Raw genomic sequence first — 15,132 nt, 5'->3', positions numbered from 1 at the left:
TTAGAGAGAATCCACAGTCTACCTTGTCAAAACTGTTTTAATCAATGGATCTTTTGGTCTTTTAAATGAGAAAACAAGCCTCTAAAATTCTAAAAGGTCTTGTTTTAACTACACAATTTGTTTAATTTAAAGAACACAGCCAATCTCATAGATGAGTACAGTGGTGGAGCTTCATTCATTCAGATGATGAGTTCCAGGTAGTGGTTTTCTATTAGCATTCTTACTGAGAATCCCTCTTCCTCGCCTTTCTGCCGTGAAAAGCAGTCCTCAAATGACTGTAACCTCTCGATTCTTTCTCTTGATGCAGTCCAAAGCTAGGCTTCTTGGGCTCAGCTTTCTCTGTACCTCAGCAGGGGGTGAAGCTGCTTCAGAGGGTGTGGCTGGTCTAAGCCCCTCCTTTTTTAAAAGTTCAAGAAGCTCCGCCTTCTCTAACTCCGCCCTCTCCAGCTCTTGTCTGCGTGCTCTCTCAGCACCCAGCAGAACGCGGACGTCTGACATGACGCGGGACAGCTGGCCCTTTGCACAAACACACCAGTCAGTAACTTTTTAGACACACAAAAGCCTATTGATGTGAAAAATATCATACCTTCAGTTCATCCACTTCACTCCTCAGCAGACTCTCCTTCTGCACCATGTGTCGTCTTTGGGAATCCAAGCGAGATTCCATTTCATGCCTCACCTCTTCAACTTTGCAGTCTAATTCTGCCCTATAACGAACATGCACAGGCATTTTTTCAGAGTTAAAGGGGACATCAGATGTAAAATCAACTTTTACGTGATGTTTGCTTATAAATGTGTCTTAGTAGTGTGTTGACAACCACTCCTTTTTTTTAATCCTCAAAAAAACAAACAGTCTTAATTTTCTGAGCAGTATGAAGTCATATTGCTCAAGTCCCGCCCACAGCTGCTGATTGACTGTCCTGTATTAGCATATTTCCGCCCTCAGTCAGTTTTACAAAGTCTTGTAATCAATGGTGTTTTGTAGTTGGATGTAAAAGTGAACATAAGAGTCTTAATTTTCTCCCGACATCAGAGCCACTGAGGACACAGTGGATTAGTTTTGTTTGTAATGGTAATGCACCACCGAATACACAAAAAAACAGAAGAGGGGGTGGGGTGAGCAGTAGCTCATTAGCATTTAAAGAGCCATGCACTGAAACGGTTCGCTCTCAACAGAGCTGTTTTTGACCAGGTAAAAAGGTGTTGTTTTACATGACCATTAAGAGATTTGAACCAAAGTATGTTGCAGATATTTCATGAAGATCCTAAAGAATCCAACGTGTGGAAAATGGCCATCCGATGTTTCCTTTGAAGGGGTCATCGGATGCCCATTTTCCACAAGTTCATATGATTCTTTAGAGTCTTAATGAAAAGTCTATAACAGGGTTCCTCAAATCTTACCCTGGAGGTCCAATGCGCTGCAGAGTTTAGCTCCAACCCTGATCAAACTCACCTACCTGTGATTCACTAATGATCCTGAAGACCTTGATTAGCATGCTCAGGTGTGTTTGATTAGGGTTAGAGCTAAACTCTGCAGGAAAATGGATCTCGTGGGCCAGATTTGATGATCCCTGGTCTATAATATACTTTGGTTAAAAATTCTCAATATTAGTGTAAAAAAACACCCTTTTACCTTGTCAAAATCAGCTCTGCAAAAAATCAATACATTTTATTGCATGGTCCTTTAAATGCAAATGAGCTTTGCTCGCCCCGCCCCTCTCTCCTGTGGGATTATGAGCCGTAATGTTTGCCGCGTTTAGCTGCGAAACTTGCCAACAAGCACATTATTAAGAAAGGCCGTTTTCAAAGATGCATAAAAAAACGCACGAACATGGACGCATATGTAGATTGGGATCAGCACTTTTCTTTTTAAAAACGAGAGTAACATTATCCTCTGTGTCTTCAGTGGCTCAGATGTCGGGAGTAAATGATGACTGCTATGTTCATTATTACATCCAACAACAGAACACCTCAATCGCTCAATCTGAGACATCATTGTCTTCCCCTGCACCTGAGTCGACACAATGGCGATCGGAGTCGGACTGTTTCAGCTCGGTGAGGGCGGGTCTAAGGTAAGGCGCTCATGTCAATCAACTATCGTGGGAGCGGCCTCTGTCATGTGTCATCACACCGACAAGAAGCTGAGAATGACCTGATTTTAAGGGGAAATTACTTTTAAAGATTAAAAAAATACCACTGGGTGGATTTTTATCATTGTAGGGTGGTTGTGTACACAAACTGCCAACACACATTAATGTTCAAACAACATGTAAAAGTGAGTTTTGCATCCCATGACCCCTTTAAAAACATTTACATGGTCATAGTCTGTATGAGTTGAGCTGATGTTTTTACCTCAGCATGTCAAGCTCTGCTCGCAGCTCTGATACGCAGTTGTGTTGGGCCTCCTCTGTGTTTAGGATTGTGTATCCACAGCCGCTCGCACAGACTCTACTGCTGTATTCGCACACACACAGATGAGCTTCCAGAGAGCGCCTTGACACCTGAACCGGGCAGCCTGAATTCCATCAAAAGAAAAATTGAATATTAAACAACAAAAATAGAGAAAATCCTGGCACACAGCAAATGTTCATGCACGAATAGCAGAGGAAAAATGTTGAAGTAGTATCTAACAGGCAGGGCTGATCAATAAGAACAGTCCTAGAAAAAATTATCTAGTTGAGAATGAGAATTTCTTGAAATTGTGAGAATGATTTGGTAGCATCAGTAAGAATGTGTCGAAAAGTACAAATGAATCAGTAATGTTTTGACATGTGCCAACACTTTACAGCGAAAGTATTTATGAATTTGTACGAGTTTGTTGTATAATTGTAATAACTATATAATGTCCAGCTATTATTGTAAAAATTTGGATATAAACTTAAGATTTGATTAAAAAAAAAGTGATATACACTACCAGTCAAAAGTTTTTGAACAATAAGATTTTTAATGTTTTTTAATGTCTCTTCTGCTCACCAAGCCTGCATTTATTTAAGCCAAAGAACAGCAAAAACAGTAACATTTTGAAATATTTTTACTATTTAAAATAACTGTTTTCTATTTCAATACATTTTTAAATGTAATTTATTCAAGTGATTTTAAAGCTGAATTTTAGCATTAATACTCCAGTCCTTCAGAAATCATTCTAATATTCTGATTTGCTGCTCAAAAAACATTTATTATTGTTCTTATGTTGACGACAGCTGTAGAATTTTTTCAGGTTTCTTTGATGAATAAAAAGTTCAGAAAAACTGCATTTATCTGAAAAAGAAATCCTTTTTAACATTATAAATGTCTTTATCATCACTTTTGATCAATTTTAAGGCATTCTTGCTAAAATAAAAGTATTGATTTCTGTCCCCCCCAAAATAAAAGCTTTTTATTTCAGATAAATGCTCATCTTTGGATCTTTCTATTCATCAAAGAATCCTGAAAAAATTATTCAAATGTTTTAAATATCGATGATATAATAATAATAAAAATGTTTCTTTAACAGCAAATTACCATATTAGAATGATTTCTGAAGGATCATGTGACACTAAAGACTAGAGAAATTATGCTGAAAATTTAGCTTTGATTAAAGGAATAAATTGCATTTTAAAATACGTTCAAATAGAAAACAGCTAATTGAAATAGAGCTTACAGCTTACTGCTGTATTTTGGATCAAATAAATGCAGGCTTTGGTGAGCAGGCGACTTCTTATCCAAAATATCAAAAATCATATAAAAAATCCTACTGTTTAAAAACTTTTGACTGGTAGTGCATGTAAAAATAATATATTTTTTTATATTAAATAAAATGTGAAAACTATACTTTTTTAAATATTAAATGTAAACACTATATTTTTAAAATATTAAATAAATGTGAAAAATATTTTAAATGATCAACCTAAATATTAATAAATAATACAAATGTTAATTCATCTAATTGATAAAAAGGTTTAAAAGTTTGGGGTCAGATCAATTAGATCACAAAAGTATTTCTATTTTAATATATTTCAAAATGCTCCAGCTTGTTCCAGCGATGCCAAAGCTAATTTTCAGCATCATTACTCCCGTCTTCAATGTCACAAGATGCTTAAGAAATCAGTCTAAGATGCTTAAAAAAACATTTGCTGCTTAATGAAATAGAAATTTGTTGTAACAAATGTCATTGTTTTCAATTTGATGCATTCTTGATAAAAAAAATCTGAATTGCTCTTAAAAACTTACTGTCCCTAAACTTTTACAAATACTGTATAATGTCCAGCTATTACAAACAAAGTTCAAAATTTAACATTTGAAAAAAAAAGAATATATTTAAAATATATATTTTTTAAATATTAAATGAAATGATTAAATTATTTTTATTATTATAAATCTAAATATTAAATGATCAAATGTATGAAATTATAAAATTAATTAAATGTACAGTATTTGCGCTGCCAGTGAAAATGTTGGCACAGCAAGCAGAATGTTTATTGTTGAAGAAAAAGACACAGCAGTCGCACAACACACATAAACACAGTACACCTACCACAACGATAACATAAGTACTCGTCACCTGTGTATTTATATACATATGGACACACACAAACAAAGATTTCCAGGATTAGTTGTGGTAAGCCATCTTTTCACACTGAGGACAACTGAGGGACTCATATGCAACTATTACAGAATGCTCACTTATGCTCCAAACAAAGAATTCCAGGATTAGTTGCGTTAAGCTTACTGAATTCAGGAATCTGCTTCTGTTATCTTACTGACTAAACAGCTCAATTTATTTTATCCTTGAGGTAAACGTTACACCTCATTGGCTGCCTGAGGGGGTCCCTCATTAATAATTAAAGAGGTGATCACTCAAGGCTAGATGCTTTATCTGTGACTACAGCACTCATTCATCTGCTGTTACAATAGCGCTTGTATTGTATATGTATGAATGGGACTGTAGCTGCTGTGTATATGCCATCTGCTCCCTGCCAAAGAAAAATGGAAGTACCAAGATACAGCTATATATATATCTGCTTGTATATACGTACCTGCATTACTGCAGTTCAGCAAAGCATAATCGCACTGTTCCTCATGCCGATGAACAGACTCCAGAGCACATATGACCTCACAACCTTGTGGCCGGAACACACACCTCACCTGCAGCCTTGCTAAATCATTCCTCATGTATCTGTAACACACAATACACATCTGTTGATGAGTCAATAAAATGAATGGCATCTTAAGTGATTCTGTCCAAATATACACTCAATAAAGAGAAACTTCTGCTTCAAGATATCCAATCGTCTCCTGGTCTCTAAGAAAAAGTTCACAACAACAGCAATCAAACGCTTCCTATAATTGCTGACCAACTTTTTGCATGTCTCCACTGGTATTTTTGCCCATTCATCTTTAGCGATGAGCTCCAACTCTTTCAGGTTGGAGGGTCTCCTTGCCATCACCCTGATCTTTAACTCCCTCCACAGATTCTCAATTGGATTTAAGTCAGGACTCTGGCTGGGCCACTGCAAAACGTTTTTGTCTGCTAACCATTTCTTCACCACTTTTGCTGTGTGTTTTGGGCCGTTGTCGTGCTGAAATGTCCACTGGTGCCCAAGGCCAAGTTTCCCTGCAGACTGCCTGATGTTGTTGTTGGGAATTTTGATGTATTGCTCCTTTTTCAAGGTGCTGTTTGCTGTGATTAGGTTCCCTGGTCCACCAGCTAAACCCAGTGGTGTTCTTAGGGTTGAAGGCTTCTCTTTTTTTATGCCAAATGAAGGCTACATCATTGTGGCCAAACAATTCAATTTTAGTTTCATCTGACCATAAAAGAGTAGACCAGAAGTCTTCTTCTTTGTCCAGATGAGCATTCGCAAAGGCCAAGCGGGCTTTTGTGTGCCTTATCTGGAGAAGTGGTGTCCTCCTTGGTCTGCATCCGTGGAACCCAGCGGTGAAGTGTCTGCCTTGAAATGTTGCCACCAGCAGAGCCCAGATTCATCAGGATGGCCTTGGTGGTGATCCTTTCACTATCCTCCTGGCCAGCACAGGTGTCACTTTTGACTTCTGACCATGTCTTCTGAGATTTTTCACAGTGCGGAACGTTTTGTATTTTTTAATAATACTTTGCTGGAACTTCAAAGCATTTAGATATGGTCTTATAGCCCTAACTTGTGAGCAGCCACAATGCACAGCCGCAGGTCCTCAGTGAGCTCCTTTGTCTTAGCCATGACTGTCCACAAACCAACAGCAGAGAGCTTCTGTTTTTCACCTGTTGAGTTGATTAAAACAGCTGTTCCCAATGAATCAGGGTAATTAGGATGCTTTAGAACAGCTTGGACTATTTGGAATGGTATAGAACTTTGGATTTTCCCATAGACTGTGACAGTTTGCAAAGGGTATGAATAATTTTGGACATGCCACTTTTTGTTCAAATGTAAATAAAAGCTGAGAAATATTGTTTTTCACACTGATGCCTCTTGTACATCGTCTTATTATCTTTTGGGAGAAGCCTATGTCATTTCCGGTCAAAAAAAAACTTGCTGGTTGAATAAAAGTAAATTTAAGTCAGAATTTGCCAGGGGTATGAATAATTTCGGGCTTGACTGTATGTGCATCTGTGTTACCTGAACAGTGGGCGTAGGTGTGTAATGTCTAAAGGCAAGCGGTCCTCTGGACAGTTGTTATGGTGGATGAGCCATCCGTGAATGCAGGAGCTGCAGAATGCATGTTCACACGGAGCCTGCAAAGGATCTTCTAAGACGTCTCGACACACACAGCACAGCAGACCCTCGTTCACATAGCCTACAAAACGTTCTAGATCGTAGCCCATCCTAGACGACACACACACAGAAAACAATACTGAACAAACTGATGTAAAGTACCTAAATACATACATTATTAATGTAATGGGAAAAAATAGCTAATGTAATTTAATTAAATTTTAAAATCCAACAATACATCAATATTCGAGAGGTAAGTGCGCTTGGGAATGATTGGCTGGATCCAGAAACAAAAAATACTAAGATTACATATTTTGCACATTAATACATTTATTTCAAAAACAGACATCTTGCAAAAAAAGCTACTTTATAGCAAAATAAATAATTAGATATTTGTGTTGAAGCTTAAAACTCATAATTTAACAATAATACTTCACTTTATATTACAAAATAATGTATTTAAGTCCACTATATGTGCCTACTTTATAGCTATACAAACATAAACAACTGAATAAAATTACATATTTTGTACATTCATATTTTTTTTTAAATAAATGTTTTAAAAGTTTAAAAAGAGAAATTGAACAAAAACAGACATCTAGCAAAAATAAATAAATAAATATATTCCACAGGAATTGGTTACCTAAATAAATTCAATAAATGCAAGTTATGTTTATATAATTTTTAAAACAATACAGAATCACGGTCATTGCAAGATATTTGTGTTAAAGCTTCTAATTTTAATAAAATAATTTCAAGTTGCATCATGGTCATTGCAAGTTAATTAATTAATATAATTAAAAACAATATCTAATTTAATTTAAAATCCAAACTATACAGAAAAATAAATTTAATAAATGTCTTAAAGGTTTAAAAATAGCAAAATGATCAAAAAACAGATATCTAGCAAAAAAAAAGAAAAAAGTTACTTTACATATAAATAAGTTGCATCATGGTCATTGCAAGTTAAATTAATATAATTAAAAAACAAATACACAATTAAAAACAATAATTTTAAAATCAAAACTATACTAAAAATAAATTACTACATAAAATTACATATTTTGTACATTAAAATGTCTTAAATGTTTAAAAAGAGAAAATAAACAAAAAAAATCCTTTCTTTTAATATTTTAAACTATCAAAATAACTTTCTGTTAATTGTAGTAAATCTTTTCAGTACATGTCAAACTTTTAAAACAGGAATTTAAGGAAAAGGTTTATTTATTTTATATTAAAATAAATAATAGATATTTTCTAAACGTGTTAAACCTTTGAAAAAAATGAAAGTTAACAATACTATATATTTTACGTAAAAAATAATCTTACTGAGGTTTAAGGCCACTATGTGTAAACTAAAACATAATATATGTAAACTTGACAGTATATATTATATATATTATAATACATATTATATAATATATTATAAATAATATATAATACATCCAAGAAATGTCTTGAAATATTTTTGAAATATATATTTTAAAAATACATTTAAAATAAATAAAAAAAATTACCTGTAAGATTCCGTAGTATCTTGTCTCGCCCTCTCTCCTTCTCTCAGGTGTGCTTGCTGAAGGTGGTCTGGTCAGTTGCTGTAGAAACAGCCAGGTGGCAGCTGTTGGACTGAAACATGAGTGGGTGGGGTTACAAGTGTAGAAATTCACAAGGGATCTGAGGTCAGTTTGCCATTTTCATTTATACTAAACTATGAGAAACAGACTCTTTAAGGACCATGAATTGTTTGGCATGCAGTTTATAAGGCACCTTTTGATTGCAGCTCTCACATGTACCTCAGACTATAACATCTAATGTGTTACAAATTTGCAGGAACACAACACACACCTGATGAAATCCCTTAGGGAAACCCTCTGGGAAACTCTTTCTCATGCTATGATCAAATGAGACCGGAGCACCTGGCAACCCCACACGCAAATACACACCATCTATCGACTAAACAAATATCCTACAAATTAACTCATCCAAAAGGGAATTATTTCTGGTGGTTCTATGGTAAAACTGAACATGGAGAAATTAGAAATGCAAAACTCAGAACCACTAAACCAGTCATAAAGGTAATTTTTTTTTTGAAATTGTGATTTATACATCATCTGAATAAATAAGATTTCCATTGATGTATGGTTTGTAAGGATAGGACAATATTGGGTCGAGATACAACTATTTGAAAATCTGTAATCTAAGGGTGCAAAAAAATCATAATATTGGGAAAATCACCTTTAAAGTTGTCTAAATGATATTCTTAGCAATGCATTTTACTAGTCACAACTTAAATTTTGTTATATTCATGGTAGTAAATTAATTTACAAAATATCTTCATGAAACATGATCTTTACTAATATCCTAATGATTTTTTGGCATAAAAGAAAAATCTATAATTTTGACCCATACAATGGTTATTGCTATAAATATACCCGTGCTACTTAAAGGAGTAGTTCACTTTCAGAACAAAAATTTACAGATAATGTACTCTTGTCATCCAAGATGTTCATGTCTTTCCTTCTTCAGTCGTAAGGAAGTTATGATTTTTTAGGAAAACATTTCAGAATTTCTCTCCATATAATGGACTTCTATGGTGCCCCGGAGTTTGAACTTCCAAAATGCAGCTTCAAAGGGCTCTAAATGATCCCAGCCGAGGAAGAAGGGTCTTATCTACACTGTAACCGATTTTTGTAATTTGAACAGTATTTTACTGTAATATCTACAGTAAGATACTGTAAAATGTATATACAGTATTTTACTGTAAACTGCAAAGGATTATGGGAAAATATATGATCACTACTGTAATTCTCCACTACTGTAAATCCGTTTACAGTAGTGAACTTGCCCGCGAAAAATTGACCAATGGCAAGGGAGATTTTTTTTTCTCCTGTTGAGAGGAAGTGGCGGTAAAAAGGACAAAAGAGAAATGTTGCATCAATAACACGACAAAAAGGTTAGTATATTATTTCTGTTTTATGAAAAACTGAACAATTTTAATTTGTTTTCACTTGTTAACAGCAAACTAACAATATTCATCGTGTTTTTCATGTCGGTAGCCTTTTTTTTCTGACTGGCGGCCGGGGCGCCGCCATAACGGTGAAAACATGGACTGGTGAGTAAATTAAGGTGACCTATATTAGTCGAAATAAACTTTATTTAAACTGAGAAACACGTTTGTATATTCGGCTGCCCTTTAATGCAAGTTAGTTCGTCTGACGAGCCCTTACTCAAGCTTAACAGCAAACTGAGGTGAAATACTGAGGTAAAGTGCGTTAAGCAACACCACTGTTTCTGTGGAGATTTTAAACTGTATTTTCAAGCCCTTCTTTTGCTTGTCATTTTCAAGTTTCTGGTCTGGATGTCGTCTGTAACGTCGGAGCGCGGAGGTGTATTTTGGATCTTCTTCTGTGAATGACTGCCATAGTATCGACGATAATGAACTGGTAAGCTAATAATGTCAGTAAGCCGAAGTTGACAAACTTAACGTTAGTCACAGAGCAGCATAATATCTTTTAAACGCTGCCTCTTTATAGCTGGCAAGGTAATTCTCTTCAAATGATGTTTAAGTAAGAAACGTGTGTATGAATGTCGTATGTAACTTTATAGACGGTCCCTTCAGTGACAGACGTGACATAAACAGCGCGCTAACATGAAACACTGAGGTAAAACTGAACACCGCGGTTAACTGCATCTTTTGTGTTTTATTTTCAAGTTTGTGGTCTCGTGGTCATGTCGTCTGCATCGGAGGTGTATTAGAGTCTTTTCTGGTGATTGCCGTCGTCGCGGTGCAAACAACAGGTGAGCTTCCCCTTTCATCAATTTAACTAAGTTAATGTTAACGTTACTAAATTAGCCAAATTAGCCACAGGCTGCTGTTCTCCACTGACTTGCAGAACAGGTTAACCTTTTAAAGAGAGTAACGGGCTAGCAATATATTAATATAACAAGTTTTGCTAATAAATATTATAAATGTTTATTTTATTAAAAATGTAGATTTTATTACTGTACAGTAGTTGTCTTTTGATCATAAACTATAGTAACACTAAAAGGGTGTTGTGACACTGTCTGTTACAGGAGATTTCTCCAAGCACTAACTGGATGCTGACCATCAGGGGCAGAATCATCATACAGCCAGCTGTCCATTTTACAGACATGCAGAATCAGGTAACCCAAAACATTTTTGTTTTACATTGCATTTACATTCATGCATTTTTCAGATGCTTTTATCCTAAGCAAGTTATGTTGTATTTAAAGTACACATTTGAAAGGTATTTATTTCCGGGGAATGTTTTTTATTACCATGTCTTGTCACATCAAGATTGAGTTTGCATGCACATTAAAATTATTTCTATTAAACCAGCATTTAAACAGCAAAATGCAGCTGCTTCAGGTATCTTTAACTTACTGTAACCTTTAAATTCATAATAGCAATCTTACCGTCTGTCAATTTAGATTATTGTTACTGTAAAGCAACAGTTAGAGATTTTTAATCATAGTAGGCTTATTATATGCACAGACTTTCTAGGAAACACACGTTTAGAATGTTTATATGAACAGATTGGTTAGCATTTAGCATGGTCTGTGGCAGACTTTTGAGTGTCAGGGCAACAAAATTCAATAAACAAGAATGTAATATTAAGTGATTTAAATCATGAAGAAAGTATTGTCTTTTTGCTCCATTTAGTAAAAACGGTTCTTAACAAAGCCATGTTGTGCATCTCTGCACACAGCAGTGTTTCATTACTGAATGAATTTACCTTTTTTAAACACCTAGAATCAGTGACTTACTGACCCATTCATAAAATTCTTTATAAAAAATTTCAAGAAAAAGTTTCTTCAGTTTTTTTTCTTACTACTGCGTTCGTATGTAGTATATCATTTTTTTTTTAAATGCATACAGCACCAAGTTTGACAGTTGAGGCAAATTCTTTAAACACTGTTTTTCTTGTGCTTGCAGGTTTGTTCAGACAGTCAACCTTTGTGGCAGCAAATGCATTGACAGTCACAGATCAGATGGACTTCTGGAAAGAGGGTGCAAACAACAAGCATCAGCCTGAATCCCATTCTGCCGTTTCTCATCAGAGAGCTTGTCAACTTTGACTCAAAACTACTAAAATTTAACACAACACAAACACATTTTTACTGTATGATTTTATTTTATTTACACTACCAGACAAAGCTTTTGAACAGTAAGATTTTAAATGTTTTTAAAGAAGGTCTCTTCTGCTCACTAAGCCTGCATTCATTTGATCCAAAGTACAGCAAACACAGTACACTTTTGAACCATTTTTATTATTTAAAATAACTGTTTTCTTTTTGAATATATTTTAAAATGTAATTTATTGCTGTGATCAAACCTTAATTTTTAGCATCATTACTGCAGTCACATGATCCTTCAGAAATCATTCTAATAATTTGATTTTCTGCTCAAAAACTATTATTATGATGTTGCTGAAATTATTATAATGCTAAAATACATTTTTTTTCAGGTTTCTTTGATGAATAGAAAGTTCAGATAAACAGCATTTATCTGAAACAGAAATAGTTTGTAACATTATGAATGTCTTTATTATCACTTTTGATCAATTTAAATCATCCTTGCTAAATAATATCTTTCTATTCATCAAAGAATCCTGAAAAATCTAAAAATTAAATAATGTTTATCAGCATACTAGAATGATTTCTGAAGGATCATGTGATACTGAAGACGAGTAATGATGCTGAAAATTCAGCTTTGATCAAAGGAATAAATTAAATTTGGATCAAATTAATGCAGGCTTGGTAAGCAGAAGAGAATTCTTTAAAAAAATCTTAGTGTTCAAAAACTTATGACTGGTAGTGTACTTACTTATTTTTGCTTTTCAGTATGTGTATGTTTGCCATGATACAAAGTCTCTGTACTTTTAAAAAGAAAATGTTCAACAATTAAAAAGAATATTATCAGAACTAATGCTTATGAGTTATTGTGATTTTTATGGGGTTGGGGTGGTAAAAATCTTGAATTACAGTGCTGTAGGTTAATTGGATTGTTTTTACAGGTAAAAAATGTTTAAAATAAATGAAAACAAACTCTATAGTACTGATACTGTAATTGAAAATACAGTAAAAATACTGTAATTGAAGATACAGTAAAAACACTGTAAATTAAATTACAGTAAAAATAATGTAAATGAAATTACAGTAAAAATACTGTAAATGAAATTACAGTAAAGACCTTTTAGTACTGTAAATGCACTTACAGTATTAATACTGTAAACATTTTTACAGTAACTTACTGGCATCCAGCTGCCAGTAAGTTACTGTAAAATTTACAGCAAACTTTTTACAGTGTAGCAGAACGATTATTTTTCTAAAAACATTTACAATTTATATACTTTTTAACCTCAAATGCACATCTTAGAGCCCTTTGAAGCTGCATTTAAACTGCATTTAGGAAATTCAAACTCCGGGGCACCATAGAAGTCCATTATATGGAGAGAAATCCTGAAATATTTTCTTCAAAAAACATCATTTCTTTACAACTGTAAATATTTGTTCTGAAAGTGAACTACTTCTTTAAGTTTTGAGGTCCAGGGTCACATATTTAAGATGCATGTTTGAGATTGGTATATATTTTTTTATAACTGTTATTGATCATTTAATTTGTAAAACCAATTATCAGATGATCTCTACAATAAATGCAAGACCCAACCGCAAAAACAAACCCTTAACAGTAACAGGTGACCCGTGCATGTGTTCCTGCACCTGTCTGACCATGTGAGAGTAAAAACAACTGATCTATTCTAGGGTGTCAACATGTGGCTTGTGCATTTAATTCTATTTTAACGTTTTCATATACTGTGGCATTCCAGATAAATCTTTATTGTCATTTGTTGCAGATTCACAGCTGAGGAAATACTGTGTAATTGTGAAAATGTTTCTAAAGGAGAGGATGTTTGTGTGTGTCTGGACACTCTCACTGCCTGAATGATCTCCGTTCTTCATGGCTATGGTGGGATTAGACAGGATTACGCTTTCCCACACTCTGATTGGATTATTTTCCACACAGCAACATCGTAGCTTCACTTTCAGACATGCAGCAGTATATAAAACACTGGCACAACACAACCAGAAATGCATCTGTGTGCACATGCAAGAGTTAAAACACTTACTGAAGTTCCATGTGATAATAAAATAAATGAAATAACATCAGAGTCAAGCGCCATTTATAACAAATTACAAAAGTCAATGTTCCCACACACAGACCAATGAATTTACATGACTCTTCTATTATTTCTCTATGACATTTGCGATCATTCACGATTTTGAATGTTTTTTATTATTTATTTTATAGAAATCATATTTGCAAAGTTTAATTAGTAGTGAATTCAATATTCCAGAGTTGTATCTTGTATATAGAAACATCTATGACTTTATAAGATTTATTTTACACTGTCTTTTCCATGACTAACAATTTACTGACATACTAAGGTATCATTGGTTGTGGGAAACCAGTACAGTACTAATGAAAAACAAACAAAATTTGTACTGTAAAATATGTTTAATAATTATTTTATATCCCATCTCTACAAGTTGATATAAATCTGAGGCATGAATGACAGTAATTAATAAAAGACTGTAAGGATCTATGTCTGTTTAAATTTTGAACTGAATAAAAGACATTTGATGTCAAATATACTTGTGTACAAAAGCTGTATAGTCATCTTTGTTGTATAAAGTACATGAATTAAAATTAAAACAAGTAAGGGTTAATAACGTGTAGGTTGCACATGGTACTTGCCTGTTTGATATGTGATGATTGACTGGGATCAAAATATAGAGTTGTCTTCTCAATTTGCTTCATTTACTTCTGCTGGATTTGATACAGTTTTAACAGTCAACATTTACTGTCAGGTTTCTTTGACACTCCTCTCTTTACTGTTGATTTTTGCTGCTCATAAGCTTCTGCATTCCGCCCCCTTTACGTGACGTCGCGTTTCGACCAATCGCGGCGAAGATACGTCACTTCCGCGGGAGACTCGAGCTTGCTGTTTTTCGAGGGAGTTTTTGAAAATATAAAAAGTGCTTGACAGACGAGAAAGAAAAACACAATCAAAGGTAAGCGTTTAACGGTACTGTCTGTGTACTTGTATTATATTAAATCCAAGTACGTTTGAAAAGTTATTTGAGAATTAGCAGCAGCCAACGAGGTTTCGTCTGTTTACCTTGGTCTAGCTACAGACAGCGACAGATACTTGTTACATGTCTTGCGCGGGATAGTTCGCCCAAAAATAAAGTTTATGTCGCTGTTTAACACATTCTTGTCGTCCCAAACCCGTATGAGCTTCTTATATTTTTAATGAATTACAAATATACGTTACATGCCGACTAGCTTAGTTCGATTCCTGACTGAATGACTCTTATGAGTCGGTTCTTTTTAGTAAATCAATAAAACACCAAGTACGAACCC

At 34.4% G+C, this 15,132-nt stretch overlaps 1 protein-coding gene and 1 long non-coding RNA gene across 2 annotated transcripts; one reads left to right on the top strand and one right to left on the bottom strand.

Annotated features, from left to right (window-relative positions):
• Positions 1–19: 19 nt before the first annotated feature.
• Positions 20–14,753, bottom strand: rnf41l (ring finger protein 41, like). Its single transcript, XM_073847289.1, has 7 exons — positions 14,464–14,753; positions 8,201–8,309; positions 6,588–6,794; positions 5,016–5,155; positions 2,353–2,515; positions 587–707; positions 20–516 (listed from the first exon to the last, which is right to left on the bottom strand). Exons 3-7 carry the CDS (start codon positions 6,791–6,793, stop codon positions 268–270), a joined length of 879 nt encoding a protein of 292 aa, XP_073703390.1. The 5' UTR covers position 6,794; positions 8,201–8,309; positions 14,464–14,753; the 3' UTR covers positions 20–267.
• Positions 9,563–12,497, top strand: LOC141343359 (uncharacterized). Its single transcript, XR_012356731.1, has 4 exons — positions 9,563–10,126; positions 10,396–10,481; positions 10,758–10,847; positions 11,641–12,497. It is a non-coding gene; the product is annotated as an uncharacterized lncRNA (long non-coding RNA).
• Positions 14,754–15,132: the final 379 nt, after the last annotated feature.

The sequence above is a fragment of the Garra rufa genome, chromosome 9 (genome assembly GCF_049309525.1).
Source record: "Garra rufa chromosome 9, GarRuf1.0, whole genome shotgun sequence".
NCBI classification, from domain to species: domain Eukaryota; kingdom Metazoa; phylum Chordata; class Actinopteri; order Cypriniformes; family Cyprinidae; genus Garra; species Garra rufa.
The sequence above is the reverse complement of the archived record's forward strand: the minus strand, read 5'-3'. Positions and strand labels throughout refer to the sequence as shown.

What these genes read in the sequence shown, in the direction of transcription:
- rnf41l (XM_073847289.1), bottom strand. Translation starts at nt 6,793, where the DNA reads ATGGGCTACGATCTAGAACGTTTTGTAGGCTATGTGAACGAGGGTCTG. An exon ending in GCTGAACTGCAGTAATGCAG is followed by an intron (nt 2,516 to 5,015) that starts GTACGTATATAC and finishes GATGGAATTCAG; the next exon opens with GCTGCCCGGTTCAGGTGTCA. An exon ending in GTGAAGTGGATGAACTGAAG is followed by an intron (nt 517 to 586) that starts GTATGATATTTT and finishes GTTTGTGCAAAG; the next exon opens with GGCCAGCTGTCCCGCGTCAT.